The sequence below is a fragment of the Mustelus asterias genome, chromosome 29 (genome assembly GCF_964213995.1).
Source record: "Mustelus asterias chromosome 29, sMusAst1.hap1.1, whole genome shotgun sequence".
Taxonomy (NCBI): Eukaryota; Metazoa; Chordata; class Chondrichthyes; order Carcharhiniformes; family Triakidae; genus Mustelus; species Mustelus asterias.
Window position 1 is genome coordinate 7,912,779 of NC_135829.1, and position 18,820 is coordinate 7,931,598.

The window sequence follows — 18,820 nt, forward strand, 5'->3', positions numbered from 1 at the left end:
AAGGTGGTTGACTCTCAACTGCCATCCAAGGGCAATTAGGGATGTCCCACGAAAAAAAGTTTGAGGATAAGGGGTAAACCTTTTAGAACTGAGGTGAGGAGAAATTTCTTCACCCAGAGAATGGTGAAGGTGTGGAATTCACTCCCACAGAAAGTAGTTGAGGCCAAAACGTTGTCTGATTTCAAGAAGAAATTAGATATAGCTCTTGGGACTAAAGGGATATTGGAGGGGGGAGGAAGGGGGGATCAGGATATTGAATTTGATGATCAGCCATGATCAAGATGAATGGCAGAGCAGGCTCAAAGGGCCAAATGGCTTCCTCCTGCTTTTATTTGTGATTTATTATTGTCACCTGTATTGGGATACAGTGAAAAGTATTGTTCCTTGCCCCCTATACAGACAAAGCATACCGTTCATAGAGAAGGAAACGAGAGAGTACAGAATGTAGTGTTATAGTCATAACTAGGGTGTAGAGAAAGATCACTTAATGCAAGGTAGGTCCATCCAAAAGTCTGATGACAGCAGGGAAGAAGCTGTTCATGAGTCGGTTGGTGCGTGTCCTCAGACCTTTGTATTGTTTCCTGGTGGAGCAAATTTGTTCAGCATGACCTCCCTCTGGCGAAGCCATGCTGACTACCCCTGATCAAGCTTTGCCTCTCCAAGGGGCAGCACGGTGGCACAGTGGTTAGCACTGCTGCCTCACAGCGCCAGGGACCCAGCGTCAATTCCAGCCTCGGGTCACTGTCTGTGTGGAGTTTGCACGTTCTCCCCGTGTCTGCGTGGGTTTCCTCCAGGTACTCCGGTTTCCTCCCACAGTCCAAAGATGTGCAGGTTAGGTGGATTGGCTGTGCTAAATTGCCCCTTAATGTCAGGGGGACTAGCTAGGGTAAATGCATGGGGTTAGGGGGATAGTACCTGGGTGGGATTGTGGTCGGTGCAGATTCAATGGGCCGAATGGCCTCCTTCTGCCCTGTAGGAATTCTTCTATGTGCTAAGTGGAGATAGATGCTCTCCTTGCGTGGGGTGCTTGATTATGCTGGCTGCTTTTCCGAGAGCAGCGGGAAGTGTGGACGGAATTGATGGATGGGAGGCTGACTTGCGTGATGGACTGGGCTGCGTTCATGAGCCTTTGTAGTTTCTTGCAGTCTTAAGAACATAAGAACATAAGAAATAGGAGCAGGAGTAGGCCATCTAGCCCCTCGAGCCTGCCCCGCCATTCAATAAGATCATGGCTGATCTGACGTGGATCAGTACCACTTACCCGCCTGATCCCCATAACCCTTAATTCCCTTACCGATCAGGAATCCATCCATCCGCGCTTTAAACATATTCAGCGAGGTAGCCTCCACCACCTCAGTGGGCAGAGAATTCCAGAGATTCACCACCCTCTGGGAGAAGAAGTTCCTCCTCAACTCTGTCTTAAACCGACCCCCCTTTATTTTGAGGCTGTGTCCTCTAGTTTTAACTTCCTTACTAAGTGGAAAGATTCTCTCCGCCTCCACCCTATCCAGCCCCCGCATTATCTTATAAGTCTCCATAAGATCCCCCCTCATCCTTCTAAACTCCAACGAGTACAAACCCAATCTCCTCAGCCTCTCCTCATAATCCAAACCCCTCATCTCAGGTATCAACCTGGTGAACCTTCTCTGCACTCCCTCCAATGCCAATATATCCCTCCTCATATAAGGGGACCAATACTGCACACAGTATTCCAGCTGCGGCCTCACCAATGCCCTGTACAGGTGCATCAAGACATCCCTGCTTTTATATTCTATCCCCTTCGCAATATAGGCCAACTTGTCAGAGCAGGAGCCATAACCGAGCTGTGATATATCGGGAAAGGATGCTTTCTATTGCGCATCTGTCAAAACGTGGGATGATGTGTGGAAATAAAACAAATTTGAACAACTGATTTACTCTATTTATCCAAAGATAGACTTTGTTCCACTAAATGAGAGGGCGGTGGGGAGCTGAGATAGCTACTCAGCTTTGCCTGAAGGACAGCAGGGAGATTAAAAAAGGCCTTTGAACTCAGTTAAGTTTTGAGTAAAAACTTAATTCCGCTGGATAGCATCTGCTTTAGGCTCAAGAGACTTGAGATGGCAACACAAGAGAACCTATCGGTTGTGGTGCACTCCCCTGGAGATCTGCGGCTGGTAATCTGTAGTTTTTTGTGATTTTATTTTGTGTACTCTGGGGAAGATCATGCCTAAACCCTGACTGACATGTTCGTTCCTTTCCAAACTCTTGTGGTGAATTGTCAGAATAGTGAAATTTGAAGGCTGCCTATCTAATTTCTTCTGCCTGTTTTGCAATCGTGGAAAACGTTCCAAGTTGTCACCTTGCCAGTCGAGTGAAGGGAAACAAGAGCAGAAGATACTGGTAAAGCTCAGCAGGTCAGACAACATCTGTGGAGAGAGAATAGAGGCAACATTTTGGGTCTGGGTGACCCTTCGTCGAAGCTGAATGAAGGGTTATCCAGACTTGAAACGTTAGCTCTATTCTCTCCCCACACATGTTGTCAGACCTGCTGAGGTTTTCCAGCATTTTCTGGTTTTATTTCAGATTCCAGCATCCGCAGTGATTTGCTCTTATCTGAGTGAAGGGAAGGTGCTTTAGCGTACATGAGGGAGCAGAAATCGGGATATACCCAAACACAGGAAGCTGGGCACACATTGTACGCACCTATGTCAGTGTTGTCCCAGCTGTACATAGAAACCTATAAAAATAGAACCTCATGGAAACTTGTAAAATTCCAGCAGGGTAGATTCAGAAAGAATGTTCCCGATGGTGGGGGGATCATAGTTTGAGGATAAGGGGTAAATCTTTTAGAACTGAGGTGAGGAGAAATTTCTTCACCCAGAGGATGATGAATGTGTGGAATTCACTGCCACAGAAAGTAGTTGAGGCCAAAACGTTGTGTGATTTCAAGAAGAAATTAGATATAGCTCTTGGGGCTAAAGGGATCAAGCGATATGGGGGAAAGGGGGGGTATCAGGATATTGAATTCGATGAATGGTGTAGCAGGCTCAAAGGGCTGAATAGCCTGCTCCTGCTTCTTGGGTCTGAAGGGATATGGGGGGGGGGGGGGGGGGGAAGGGAGGATCAGGATATTGAGTTTGATGATCAGCCATGATCAAAATGAATGGTGGAGCAGGCTCGAAGGGCCGAAAGACCTCCTCCAAGGCCTAGTTTCTATGTACAGCCAGTGCTGTCTGTGTTATTTATTGACCCTGCATCTGTTTGACGGGGGTACGCTGAGCGACTATTGAGGGCACCTCATGTGACAGCAAAGGACAAACTCTCTCCAGCCCTCTAACATGTTTGAATGAGAATGGTGCTAATGTTGTGTGGGAGCTGTGGGGAAGTGAGGGTTGCAGTAATAAAGAACAAAGAACAATACAGCAGAGGAACAGGCCCTTCGGCCCATCAAGCCTGCACCCATACGTGGTTTCTAACCCTCTGTTCGCCTCCCATTCATGTGTCTGTCAAGATACATCTTGAGCGTTGCTAATGTGCCCGCTTCCACCACCTCCACTGGCAGTGAGTTCCAGGCACCCACCACTCTCTGTGTGAAAAACTTTCTCTGCACGTCTCCCCTGAACGTCTCACCTTAAACCTGTGCCCTTTTGTAGTCAACCTTTCCACCCTGGTTGTCTATCCACCCTATCTGTGCCTCTCACAATTTTGTAGGCACCTGTCAGGTCTCCCCTCAGCCTCTGTCTTTCCAATGAAAACAATCCGAGTTTATCCAGCCTCTCCTCATACCTAAAACCCTCCATACCAGGCAACATCCTGGTAAACCTTCTTTGCACCCTCTCCAAAGCATCCACGTCCTTCTGGTAGTGTGGCGACCAGAACACAGTGATTCAAGAAGGCAGCTCACCACCATCTTCTCAAGGGCAGCTGGGGATGGGCAATAAATGCTGGCCAAACCAGCGATGCCCATGTCCCACGGATGAATTAAAAAAACTGCACACAATATTCCAAATACGGCCTAACTAAAGTTTTATACAGCTGTACATCATAACTTGCCAACTTTTGTACTCAGTGCCCTGGCTGATGAAGGCAAGCATGCTGCATGCCTTCTTGACCATCTTATACACCTGTGTTGCCACTTCCAAGGATCTGTGGACCTGTACGCCCAGATCCCTCTGTATATCAATGTTCCTAAGGGTTCTGCCATATACTGTATAATTGGCACCTGAATTTGATCTTCCAAAATGCATCACCTCGCATTTGTCTGGATTAAACTCCATCTGTCATTTCTCTGCCCAAGTCCGCAATCTATCTATATCCTGTTGCATCCTTTGACAATCCTCCCCACTATCTGCAACTCCACCAATTTCCGTCCTCAAACTTACCAATCAGACCACCTACATTTCCTCCAGATCATTTAAATACGGTAAAAGTGGGGAGTGCAAAATGTGTGTAAAGTAAAGTTTAGTTATTAGTCACAAGTAAGGCTTACATTAACACTGCAATGAAGTTACTGTGAAATTCCCCTAGTCGCCACACTCCGGCACCTGTTTGGGTCAATGCACCCTAACCAGCACGTCTTTCAGACTGTGGGAGGAAACCGGAGCACCTGGAGGAAACCCACGCAGACACGGGGAGAATGTGCAAACTCCACACAGACAGTGACCCAAGCCAGGAATCGAACCCGGGTCACTGGCGCTGTGAGTGCTAACCCACTGTGTCACCGTGCCACCCATTTGCATGTTTGCATGTGGTTCACCAAGTAATGTGTTAAAGTACTAATGGAGGCCCCTTGTACATCATGGTTCAAAGAACAAACAAAGAACAAAGAACAGTACAGCACAGGAAACAGGCCCTTCGGCCCTCCAAGCCTGTGCCGCTCCTTGGTCCAACTAGACCAATCGTTTGTATCCCTCCATTCCCAGGCTGCTCATGTGACTATCCAGGTAAGTCTTAAACGATGTCAGCGTGCCTGCCTCCACCACCCTACTTGGCAGCGCATTCCAGGCCCCCACCACCCTCTGTGTAAAAAACGTCCCTCTGATGTCTGAGTTATACTTCGCCCCTCTCAGCTTGAGCCCGTGACCCCTCGTGATCGTCACCTCCGACCTGGGAAAAAGCTTCCCACTGTTCACCCTATCTATACCCTTCATAATCTTGTATACCTCTATTAGATCGCCCCTCATTCTCCGTCTTTCCAAGGAGAACAACCCCAGTCTACCCAATCTCTCCTCATAGCTAAGACCCTCCATACCAGGCAACATCCTGGTAAACCTTCTCTGCACTCTCTCCAATGCCTCCACGTCCTTCTGGTAGTGCGGTGACCAGAACTGGACGCAGTACTCCAAATGTGGCCTAACCAGCGTTCTATACAGCTGCATCATCAGACTCCAGCTTTTATACTCTATACCCCGTCCTATAAAGGCAAGCATACCATATGCCTTCTTCACCACCTCCTGGATTTGCACACACAAAAGGCACCTGAAGAAAGATATGGACACCATTAAAGTGAAGGGGGCAAGTACCATTTCCCTGCCCCCATCCAGTTGAAGCAGGAAACTTCAGAACGTCCCACAGGGGTTCATTTAACAGGAGTAGTTTCAGCAGGAAACACGTTTATCATATTCAATGAGTGTGATTTGGGAAATCATGTTGCAGCTATATAAAACCTTGGTCAGGCCGCATTCGGGGCATCACATGCAGTCTCTGGTCATCACATTACCAGAAGGATGTGGAAGCTTTGGAGAGAATGCGAAGAAGGTTCACCAGGATGTTACCTGGTCTCGAGGGCGTTGGCTATGAGGAGAGGTTGAATAAACTAAGATTGTTTTCACTGGAAAGATGGAGGCTGAGGGGGAGACCTGATAGAGGTCAACAAAATCATGAGAGGCAGAGACAGGGTGGACTGTCAGAGGCTTTTTCCCAGGGTAGAAGTGTCAATTACAAGGGGGCACAGATTCAAGGTGAGAGGGGGAAAGTTTAAGGGGGGGGGGGTGTGAGAGGGGGAAAATTTAAGGGAGATGTGTGGGGTGATGCACCATCAATCGGGCAAAGACTAGTTTGTATGTAAGAACAAATAGGCTTTTATTAGCAAAAGACTTGGAGCACACCTATGCCGATGAACTGGTCCAGACTGAGGCAGGGGGGTGGCCAGCAGTCGCCTTTATACCTGGACCAGGGGGGGGAGGTGTCTCGGATAGGGCCGGCAGGGATGTGTCCAGGCATGTCACATGTACAGGTAATAAGCTAACAGTGGTTTACCACACAGGGGACGTTTTTCACGCAGAGAGTGGTGGGTGCCTGGAACGCGCTGCCAGAGGAGGTGGTGGAAGCAGACACATTAGCAACGTTTAAGAGGCATCTGGATGGGCATGAATAGGGAGGGAATAGAGGGATATGGACCCAGTCAGGGCTGAAGGTATTTTTTTAGTTTACTTAAAGCATCACGATTGGCATGGGCTTAGAGGCTTGAAGGGCCTGTTCCTGTGTTGTACTTTTCTTTGTTCTATGTCCTATGACAGAGTATGTCTCCATGAGTTATAAATCACTGCCTTTGTAAACCTCCCCTATGTCAATTTGAGGTCAGGCCAAAGCTCCTACAAGCAAAAAAGGGTGTTGGGTTCATTCAGTCCACGTCTTCGTGTGCAGGTATTCAATGGATTTGTTTGCTGTGTTACTCCTCCCAATGGGGCTACTTTCTATCAATCCAACAATCAGAGATATTTCCCCTAGTGAAGGAAGAGTTCGTTCAGCTGGGTGTTAAGAGTTGAGGGAAAGTCACGTTGCAAAGTGATGTCTCAGGGAGTTCGTATTTTCAATAGCTATGACATTGAATGATGGCCAGTTGAAATGTTTACTCTCATGGTGCGGGGGTAGAATTTCTGCTGTAGGTCCCTGATTTTTTTTAGTTTACTTATTAGTTTTTAAAAAATTCATTTGTGGAACATGGCTGGCCAGCATTTATTGCTCATGCCCGGGTTGCTCAAGGGCAGCTGAGAGTCAACCACATTGCTGTGGCTCTGGAGTCACATGTAGGCCAGACCAGGTAAGGATGGTAGATTTCCTTCCCTAAAGGACATTAGTGAACCAGGTGGGTTTTTCCAACGATCGACAAAGGTTTCATGGTCATCAGTAGATTCTTATTTCCAGATGTATTTTATTGAATTCAAATTCCACCAGCTGCCACGGTGGGATTCGAACCCGGGTCCCCAGAACATTAGCTGAGTTTCTAGATTGTTAGTCCAGCAATAATATCACTAGGCCATCGCCTTCCCCTAGTGTCACAAGTAAGCTTATATTAACACTGCAAATGAAGTTACTGTGAAAATCCCCTAGTCACCACACTCCGGCGCCTGTTCAGATACACTGAGGGAGAATTTAGCATGGCCAATGCACCCTAACCAGTACGTCTTTCGGACTGTGGGAGGAAACCGGAGCACCCGGAGGAAACCCACGCAGACACGGGGAGAACGTGCAGACAGTGGACCCAAGCCAGCAATCGAACCTGGGTCCCTGGCGCTGTGAGGCAGCAGTGCTAAGCCACTGTGTTATAATTTTGTGGAAGACAACATCGTGCATTTATATAGTGCCTTTAACACAGTAAAGAAACTCCAAGGTTCCTTGCAGAAGGGTTATCAAACCAAAAATTTAGATTTAAAAATTTGAATTCAATTAATAAATCTGCGATATAAAGTTAGTTTCAGTAATCATGATGTGGAGATGCCGGCGTTGGACTGGGGTGGGCACAGTAAGTCATCTCACAACACCAGGTTAAAGTCCAACAAGTTTATTTGGTAACACGAGCTTTCGGAGCAGTGCTCCGAAAGCTCGTGCTACCAAATAAACCCGTTGGACTTTAACCTGGTGTTGTGAGACTACTTACAGTCTCAGTAATGGTGATCATGAAACAAGCATCAATTGTTGAAAAAAACCATCTGGTTCACTAATGTCCTTTAGGGAAGGAAATCTGCCGTCCTTACCCGGTCTGGCCTACATGTGACTCCAGAGCCACAGCAATGTGGTTGACTCTTAACTGCCTTCTGAAATGGCCTACCTAAGGGCAGTCGAAGATGAGCAACAAATGCTAGCTTTGCCAGTGATGCCCACATTCCATGAAAGAAGAGAGAACAAAAAAAAGGAAGGTGACCAAGGGCTTGGTTTGGAGTAGGGTCTTAAATGGGGAGAGAGAGGTCGAGGAATAGGACCTGGCTGGGTGGAAGTTTGATTGGCAGTGGTGGAGCGATTAAAATTATGGATGTGCAGTTGGTCAGAATTGGAGGAGCGAAGAGACCTCAGAGGGTTATCGGAGGAGATTAGGAAGTACCCTCTCCTTTCCGTCTCCCCTATGTATCATAGAATTTATACATATATAAAGAGCAACAGGGTAGCCAGGGAGAGGGTTGGCCCACTCAAGGACAAGGGAGGGAATCTATGCGTGGAGCCAGAGGAAATGGGCGAGGTATTAAATGAGTACTTTGCGTCAGTATTCACCAAAGAGAAGGACTTGGTGGATGATGAGTCTGGGGAAGGGTGTGTAGATAGTTTGAGTCATGTTGAGATCAAAAAGGAGGAGGTATTGGGGTTCTTGAGAAACATTAAGGTAGACAAGTCCCCAGGGCCTGATGGGATATACCCCAGAATACTGAGAGAGGCAAGGGAGGAAATTGCTGGGTCTTGAGAGAAATCTTTGTATCCTCACTGGCTACAGGGGAGGTCCCAGAGGATTGGAGAATAACCAATGTTGTTCCTTTGTTTTAGAATAATCCAGGTAATTACAGGCTGGTGAGCCTTACATCAGTGGTAGGAAAATTATTGGAGAGGATTCTTTGAGACAGGATTTATTCCCACTTGGAAATAAATGGACGTATTAGTGAGAGGCAACATGGCTTTGTGAAGGGGAGGTCGTGTCTCACTAACTTAATTGAGTTTTTTGAGGAAGTGATGAAGATGATTGATGAAGGTAGGGCAGTGGATGTTGTCTACATGGACTTCAGTAAGGCCTTTGACAAGGTCCCTCATGGCAGACTGGTGCAGAAGGTGAAGTCGCATGCGATCAGAGGTGAGCTGGCAAGGTGGATACAAAACTGGCTCGATCAAAGAAGACAGGGGGTAGCAGTGGAAGGGTGCATTTCTGAATGGAGGGCTGTGACAAGTGGCGTTCCTTAGGGATCAGTGCTGGGACCTTTGCTGTTTGTAATATATATCAATGATTTGGGGGAAAATGTAACTGGTTTGATTAGTACGTTTGCGGACGACACAAAGGTTGGTGAATTTGCAGATAGCGATGAGGATGATCAGAGGATACAGCAGGATACAGATCAGTTGGAGACTTGGGCGGAGAGATGGTAGATGGAGTTTAATCCGGGCAAATGTGAGGTAATGCATTTTGGAAGGTCTAATACAGATAGGAAATATACAGTAAATGGCAGAACCCTTAAGAGTATTGATAGGCAAAGAGATCTGGGTGTACAGGTACACAGGTCATTGAAAGTGGCAATGCAGGTTGAGAAGGTAGTCAAGAAGGCATACGGCATGCTTGCCTTCATCGGTCGGGACATTGAGTTTAAAAATTGGCAAGTCATGTTGCAGCTTTATAGAAACTTTGTTAGGCCACACTTGGAATATAGTGCTCAATTCTGGTCGCCACGCTACCAGAAGGATGTGGAGGCTTTGGAGAGGGTACAGAAAAGATTTACCAGGATGTTGCCTGGTATGGAGGGTATTAGCTATGAGGAGAGGTTGGCGAAACTTGGTTTGTTCTCACTGGAACAACGGAGGTGGTAGAAGTCTACAAGATTATGAGAGACATGAAGCTTTTTCCCAGGGTGGAAGAGTCAATTACTAGGGGACACAGGTTTAATGTGTGAGGGGCAAGGTTTAAAGGAGATGTACGAGGCAGATTTTTCACACAGAGGGTGGTGGGTGCCTGGAACTCACTGCCAGGGGAGGTAGTGGAAGCAGATACGATAGTGATTTTTAAGGAGCATCTTGACAAACATATGTGTTGGAGTAAAATCAAAATTAAAGGACACAAAATGGTTACCTGGCACACAATGGACTCTGGGAAAAGACATTAAGATGTGCTGACTTGGGCACAGACATTGCACAGCAAGTTAAAACATGTTAGTGTTTGAATTGCTGCAAGAAACAGATCAGACCTTGAGGCACCTTAGCTGCTTGATATAAAGCAGAACCAAAATAATGAGTTTTAATAACGAGATCAGTCGTTGATGGGGAACATAAGTGCATAAATGTATCTACTCTATGAACAACGATGTGTTAACTGCCGATGTCTGTACTTGTCGACTCAACGTATAACGATGGGCCCGAATTTACCAAAACTTCGCGCCCGTTTTCGTGGTAAAGTTGGGCATCGGGCCTATACCGTGATCTGCACCCGATTCCGAGCAGATCGCGGGCTTTACCGACACCCGATTCGGGCGCAGGTCCGGCCCGTGCCCGAATCGGGCGGCAATGAACCGCGCGCCCAACTCTACCGCCAAATCCCACTTTACCGTCTTCTGGCCCGTTCCGCATCCGCGCTGTAAGCGACCTGCCAAATAAAAGTCTGAAGTTGTCGCTGCAGCGGGATCAGAGACTGCAATGGCTCCCTGACCCAGGTCATCCTCTAGGTGGGGGGGGCTGGGTGGGAGGAGGGGGGGGGCGGGACCCAGATCATGCTCTGGTCGGGGGGTGGGGGGGGGGGGGGTGGTGGGAGGAGGGAGGGGTGGGTGGGAGGAGGAGGGGGATGGCGGGACCCAGATCATCCTCTGGTCGGGTGGGGGTCCGCTGCCAGTCTGCGGCCGATCCCTCCTCCCGGAGTGGACGTGCGGCCATGCCATCCCACAAAACCTTCAGGATGAAGCGATTCCTCGCTAAGAGGATGAAGCAGAACCGGCCGATTCCACAGTGGATCCGCTTGAAAACCGGCTACAAGATCAGTACCAGTCCAAGAGGAGACACTGGAGAAGGACCAAGCTGGGCCTGTAGAGGGATACACCATCACTGGAACACTACCAGCCACAGCCATCTCTCCCGCTCTCTTGCCCCTGCAGGGAAGAGTAATCTGTGGCTCGTAGTGTGCGCGGATCTATTTGACGCCCAGATTCGGCACTTAGACTCAAAATGGTAAAATCAGGCCCGATGTGCTAACGGCTAATGTCCGTCCTTGTCTATTATTTGAAAAGGTATAAAGATGTTCAACTGCCATTGTAAAGTTGAGATGGTGACTGCGCGCACTGCAGAGAGCCCAGCGCTTCTCCCAAAGCTTTGTCCGATAAAACTACACGTTGAATCTTTAAGTCTGACTCCGAGTGGTGATTTTCCCACAACACATGAATAGGATAGGAATGGAGGGATACGGTCCCCGGGAGGGTAGGGGGTTTTAGTTAAGTCACGCAGCATGGTTGGTGCAGGATTGGAAGGCCGAAGGGCCTGTTCCTGTGCTGTAATTTTCTTTGTTCTTTGTTCAGAAGGAGGCCATTCGGCCCATCAAGTCTGCACAGACAACAATCCCACCCAGGCCCTATTCCCATAATCCCACATAATTACCCTGCTAATCCCCCTGATACTGAGGGCAATTGAGCACGGCCAATCAACCTAAACCGCACATCTTTGGACTGTGGGAGGAAACCGGAGCACCCGGAGGAAACCCATGCAGACACGGGGAGAACTTCTGTTACTCTGCAGTTAGACCACCAATGCCTCTACTTTCTCAGGAGGCTACAGAAATTTGGCATGTCCGCTACAACTTTCACCAATTTTTACAGAGGCACCATAGAAAGCATCCTTTCTGGATGTATCACAGCTTGGTATGGCTCCTGCTCTGCCCAAGATCGCAAGAAACTTCAAAAGGGTTGTGAACGAAGCCCAGACCATCACACAACCCAGCTTCCCATCCATCAACTCCGTCTACACTTCCCTCCGCAAAGCAGCCAGCATAATCAAGGACCCCACGCACCCCGGACATTCTCTCTTCCACCTTCTTCCATCGGGAAAAAGATACACAAATCTGAGGTCACGTACCAACCGACTCAAGAACAGCTTCCTCCCTGCAGCCATCAGACTTTTTAATGGATCTATCATATATTAAGCTGATCTTTCTCTACACCCTAAATACGACTGTAGCACTACATTCTGCACTCTCTCCTTTCTTCTCCCCTACGCACTCTATGAACGGTATGTTCTGTCTGTATAGCGCGCAAGAAACAATACTCACTGTATCCCAATACATGCGGCAATAATAAATCAAATCAAAAGGGGAGATCAAAGAATGGTTTGAAGGCGAGGATGGGGACTTTTTTAAACTGAAGTGTGCCCATGTTGGGAGCCGGTGGCCAGTGTGGGTCGGTGAGCACAGAGAATGGCGTGACTAACGATAAAGGTGTTATTTCTTTCGAATTTCCGCTGAAGTTACAGAGATTGGCTGGTGACCATCTCAAATGCAACACTGGAATCAGAGGCACCAGGGAGAAGTTGATCGAACCATAGAAAAGTTACAGCACGGAAGGAGGTCATTCAGCCCATCTTGTCCATGCCAGCCCAAGGACTCCCAGGTGCCCTTTCTAATCCCACTGTCCTGCACTCGGCCCAGAGTTTACAGCAATTGAGGTGCAGGTCCAGTTGTTTTTTTAAAGGATTTTAAGGTCTCTGCCTCCACCACCAAGTTCCAAGTCTGTCACTCACCAGAACGAAGTTTAACAACACCAGGTTAAAGTCCAACAGGTTTATTTGGTAGCAAAAGCCACACAAGCTTTCGGAGCTCTAAGCCCCTTGGGCTTAGAGCTCCGAAAGCTTGTGTGGCTTTTGCTACCAAATAAACCTGTTGGACTTTAACCTGGTGTTGTTAAACTTCTTACTGTGTTTACCCCAGTCCAACGCCGGCATCTCCACATCATGACTCACCAGAACAGACAGAGATCTGGGGATAGCCACCCTTTAGCCATTGGATAACGCTGTCCTGTTGATCTGTGCCGCCATATTCCAGGGCATTGCCACACTAGAACAGACAGCAGTCCCAGCCGCACTGTGACTCACCCGCAGCAAATCCACATTGAGATAAGCCTTTTCACTCCTTATTTCCAGCCTGGGGTGGCTTTTAAAATTTCAGTTGACAGAAATTTAGAAACTAGAAGGAGGAGGCCATTCGGCCCTTCGAGCCTGCTCTGCCATTCATTATGATCATGGCTGATCATCAAATTCAATATCCTTCCCCTTCCCCCCATATCCCTTGATCCTTTTAGCCACAAGAGCTATAACTAATTTCTTCTTGAAATCGCGCAACGTTTTGGCCTCAACCGCTTTCTGTGGTAGTATAGAAAACAGATGTTCGAGAGGCACAGCAAACTTTCATATAGAATCATAGAATCCCTGCAGTGCAGAAAGAGGCCGTTCGGCCCATTAGGTTTCCACCGATACCATTCCCACCGAGGCCCTACCCCCGTAACCCCACATATTTGCCCTGCTAATCCCCCTGACACTAAGGGGCAATTTAGCACGGCCATTCCACCTAGCCCGCAATTCTTGGGACACTAAGGGACAGTTCAGCATGGCCAATCCACCTAACCTGCACATCTTTGGATACTAAGGGGCAATTTAGCATGGCCAATTCATCTAACCCGCACATCTTTGGACACTAAGGGGCAATTTAGCATGGCTAATCCACCTAACCCGCACATCTTTGGACACTAAGGGGCAATTTAGCATGGCTAATCCACCTAACCCGCACATCTTTGGACACTAAGGGGCAATTTAGCGTGGCCAATCCACCTAACCTGCACATCTTTGGCCTGTGGGAGGAAACCGGCGCAGCAGCTGGAGGAAACCCACTCAGACACGGGGAGAACGTGCAGACTCCACACAGACAGTCAGCCGAGTCCAGAATTGAAGCCGGGTGCCTGCCACTGCGAGGCAAGCCACAGATACCTGATCGTCCTGGCGTCACATCATGTCACCCGAGATGCTGAGCTGGCCTGTGGTGTTCGGAAGATCGCAGTGAAAGGGGTGGAGGGGTGTTAACGCCGCGAGTCACAGCTACATCAGGATCCAAAGCTAGGAGGGGGAAAACCCTACCTGTGCAGCATGAGGAAGTCACACCTGAGAATTCAGTCCGAACAATTGATTTGGAAACTTCAAATTTATAAAGAAAAGAGGCAGATTGCGAAAGACCTCAAGGTTGAAAAACAATAGATGCACTTTCCTTAATGGGCATCAAATGCAAAAAAAACCGCTGCACCCTTATGTCTAAATTTCCAAACCAGCCAAGATCACTTCAGTGAAACCGCCTTCAAGCTTCTCAGTTTACATAACCATCCCCAACCTTTTTCCTTACCCTCCCCAGCTCGCCTGTGTTTAGTTAACTTCATCCGTGCCAAATACTGTCGATCATTTGGCCTAGAATTTGGCGATTGTAAGTAACTTGGCTCAGAAGTACCCTTTGTGGGCCCAGCTTCAGTAAATAAAAGTTCGGCCACTTTGTCCAACACCAAGTTCGCCACTAAGCGTTGGCCGAATACGGGTGCCGTGCACACGGCAAGTGCTTTGGCTACACGTCCCTGAAGTCGCTTTGCAGAACCCGGGCGGCATGGTGGCACAGTGGGTTAGCACTGCTGTCTCACAGTGCCAGGGACCCAGGTTCAATTCCTGGCTTGGGTGACTTTTTAAAAATATAATTGTTCATGGAATGTGGGCGTGACTGGCCGGACCAGCATCTATTGCCCATCCCTGAGGGCATTTAAGAGTCAACCACGTTGCTGTGGCCCTGGAGTCACATGTAGGCCAGACCGGGTAAGGACGGCAGATTTCCTTCCCTAAAGGACATTAGTGAACCAAATAGGTTTTTCTGACAATTGACAACAGTTTCATGGTCATCAGTAGACTTTTAATTCTAGATTTTATTGAATTCAAATTTCACCATCTGCCGTGGTGGGATTTGAACCCGGGTCCCCAGAGCATTGCCCTGAGTTTCTGGATTACAAGTCCAGTGCTAATACCACTACACCACTGCCTCCTTTTTATATAAAATGTCTGTGTGGAGTCTGCACATTCTCCCCATGTCTGCGTGGGTTTCCTCCAGGCGCTCCGGTTTCCTCCCACAGTCCAAAGATGTGTGGGTTAGTTGGATTGGCCATGCTAAATTGCCCCTTAGTGTCAGGGGGACTAGCTAGGGTAAATGCAAGTGGCGATGGGGATAGGGCCTGGGTCGGATTGTGGTCGGTGCAGATTCGATGGACCGAATGGCCTCCTTGATGCGCGATTAATCCACTCGGGAGGCTAGATCGTACCCGGGAATAAAGGCTTTTATTCGCAACAAGAATAGAGCATACTGCTTAACAATACTATGATGTGGAGATGCCGGCGTTGGACTGGGGTAAGCACAGTAAGAAGTCTCACAACACCAGGTTAAAGTCCAACAGGTTTATTTGGTAGCAAATACCATAAGCTTTCGGAGCACAGCTCCTTCGTCAGATGGAGTGGATATCTGTTCTCAAACAGTGCACAGACACAGAAATCAAATTACAGAATACTGATTAGAATGCAAATCTCTACAGCCAGCCAGGTCTTAAATGTCATCTGACGAAGGAGCATTGCTCCGAAAGCTTATGGTATTTGCTACCAAATAAACCTGTTGGACTTTAACCTGGTGTTGTGAGACTTCTTACTAACAATACTATCCCAGACTAAGGGTCACTAGGAAGTGGCAGTGATCTTTATACTCCTATAAGAAGGCGGAGCCAAACGGAGTGTACCACAGAACAATGCTAACAGGTGGAACACCCCAACCCTAACCTCAACAGTAACAAGAGTAACATATGCACAAGTACCCATAGTGGTAACCATCTATGGTTCACCACACTCCTTCTGCACTGTGGGGATTCTATGATATCTATGATAACCAGTGATGGCACTAATGCCAGGAGTGGCCCACAATGCATTTCTGCTGCTGATTGCTTGCTGGTTTTGACCACGATTAGAGAGATAAGGGAGGGGGAGGGGGAGGGGGAGGGGGAGGGGGGCGATAAGGCCATGGGTGGGTTTGAAAGCAAGGGAAGAGAATTTTCAAAATCAAGGCATTGCTTGACGGAGAGACAATATATCTATGTGAGCACAGGGAGCGGGGCTTGGTACCTGTTCAGACAGAGCTAGCAGAGCTTTGGATGAGCTCAGGTTTACGGGAGGATAGAATGTGGGAGACCAGCCAGGACAGCCTTAGACAGATCATTCGATAGACATGTAGAGGCTAGATGTACGTTCCCAGTCTTGTGCCTATGCTGTGTGCCAAACAACACTGTCTTTCCCAACAATGCCAGTTCAGAGCAGCTCAATGTTTCTGTGACACACTTGGAATCGGTAAGAAGTCTCACAACACCAGGTTAAAGTCCAACAGGTTTATTTGGTGTCATGAACTTTCGGAGCACGGCTCCTTCATCAGGCGACTCACCTGATGAAGGAGTAGCATTCCGAAAGCTCATGACACCAAATAAACCTGTTGGACTTTAATCTGGAGTTGCGAGGCTTTTTACTGCGCCCACCTCAGTCCAACGCCAGTATCTTCACATCACACTTGGAATCGAACTGGAAACAAAAATTGGCACAATTGCAGATAGTGACAAGGATTGTCAAAGAATACAGCAGGATATCGATAGATTGCAGACTTGGGCAGTGAAGTGATAAATGGAGTTTAATCCAGACAAATGTGAGGTGATGCATTTTGGAGGATCAAATTCACGTGTGAGTTATACAGTAAACGGCAGAACTCCTAGTTGCATTGACATACAGAGGGATCTGGGCGTACAGGTCCACAGATCCCTGGAAGTGGCAATACAGGTGGCTAAGGTGGACAAGAAGGCATGCGGCATGCTTGCCTTCATTGGCCGGGGCAAAGAAATTAGCGCAGCAGGATGGGCGGGAGAATCGTCCATTGTTTCTTGCGCACTATACAGACAAAGCATACCATATATAGAGAAGAAAAGGAGAGGGTGCAGAACGTAGTGTAACAGTCATAGCTAGGGTGTGCAGAATGATCAGCTTAATGTAAGGTAGGTCCATTCAAAAGTCTGACAGCAGCAGGGAAAAAGCTGTTCTTGAGTCGGTGGTACGTGACCTCAGACTTTTGTATCTTTTTCCTGACGGAAGACGATGGAAGAGAGAATGTCCGGGGTGCGTGGGGTCCTTAATTATGTTGACTGCTCTTCCATGGCAGTGGGAAGTGTAGACAGAGTCAATGGATGGGAGGCGAGTTTGAGTGATGGGCTGGGCTTTGTTCATGACCCTTTGTGGTTTCTTGTGGCCTTGGGCAGAGCAGGAGCCATACCAAGCTGCGATACATCCAGTAAGGATGCTTTCTTTGGTGCATCTGTAAAAGTTGATGAGAGTTGTGACGGACATGCCAAATTTCCTTAGTCTCCTGAGAAAGTAAAGGCGTTGGTGGGCTTTCTTAACTATGGTGTCGGCATGGAGGGACCAGGACAGGTTGTTGGTTACCTAGACATCTAAAAACCTGAAGCTCTCGACCATTTCCACTTCATCACCGTTGATGTGGATGAGGATAGAAAACAAGATTTGCGACTATTACAGTTTCAGGATGTTGCAAAGTGTTTCACAGCCAGCAAGTGTAGTCACTGTGATAATGTAGAAGACACGACAATGTGATAATGGCCAGACGGTGTGATGTTGCTGGAGGAATAAATGTTGCTTGTCCCCTCCTCTTTGTGGAAACAAAGCCATGGGATCTTCATTAGAATCCTACAGTGCAAAAGCAGGCCATTCAGCCCATCGAGTCTGCACCGACCACAATTCCACCCAGGCACTATCCCCATAACCCCATGATTTACCCTAGCTAGTCCCCTTACACTTAGGGGCAATTTAGCATGGCCAATCCATCTAACCCGCACATCTTTGGAGTGTGGGAGGAAACCGGAGCACCCGGAGGAAACCCACGCAGACACGGGGAGAACGTGCAGACTCCGCACAGACAGTGACCCAAGCCGGGAATCGAACCTGGGTCTCTAACGCTGTGAGGCAGCAGTGCCAACCACTGTGCCACCACTTCTGTGCTCATCTAAATGGGCAGACAATATCTCATCTGAAAAATGGAAGCTCTGACAATCCCGTTCTGCTGTCAGTATTACACAGGGAATGTCAACCTGGATATAGGCTGGAATTTTACTACCACGCCTGCCACGGGAATCGGAGCGGGCGAGAGGCGGACAATGGGAATGTCTGTGTAATAAGTCTTCGGAGGCAGAATCCCTTCTTCAAAATCCCATTATTTACAAGTCTGACGACAGCATACATGGTGCTTTCAGTTAGTAGTCGACACTAGGAGTTCCAGAGGAACTGACACTCCTGGTTAAATACAAAGCAAGAGGCTCCCTGATTTATATATCGCAAGGGGGATAGAATATAAAAGCAGAGATGTCTTGCTGCATCTGTACAGGGCATTGGTGAGGCCGCAGCTGGAATACTGTGTGCAGTATTGGTCCCCTTATTTGCAGAAGGATTGGCCTTGGAGGGAGTGCAGAGAAGGTACACCAGGTTGATACCAGAGATGAGGGGTGTTGATTATGAGGAGAGACTGAGCAGATTGGGTTTGTACTCGTTGGAATTTAGAAGGCTGAGGGGGGATCTTATAGAGACCTATAAGATAATGAAGGGGCTGGATAGGGTAGAGGTAGAGAGATTCTTTCCACTTAGAAAGGAAGCTAGAACTAGAGGGCACAGCCTCAAAATAAAGGGGGGTCAGTTTAGGACAGAGTTGAGGAGGAACTTCTTCTTCTCAGAGGGTGGTGAATCTCTGGAATTCTCTGCCCACTGAAGTGGTGGAGGCTACCTCGTTGAATAT

General features: G+C 48.0%; 1 protein-coding gene across 4 annotated transcripts in view; it reads left to right on the forward strand.

Annotated features, from left to right (window-relative positions):
• Positions 1 to 1,976: 1,976 nt before the first annotated feature.
• The window catches only part of LOC144480394 (sorbitol dehydrogenase-like), a 62,668-nt gene continuing 45,824 nt past the window's right edge, over positions 1,977 to 18,820 (forward strand). For 3 of the 4 annotated variants that reach the window (XM_078199795.1, XM_078199799.1, XM_078199797.1), the window contains exon 1: positions 1,977 to 2,156. In XM_078199795.1, the coding sequence (XP_078055921.1) occupies positions 2,100 to 2,156 (57 nt within the window). In that variant the 5' untranslated portion in view covers positions 1,977 to 2,099. The remainder of the gene's footprint in view (positions 2,157 to 18,820) is intronic. The other variant, XM_078199796.1, reaches the window with a different exon arrangement.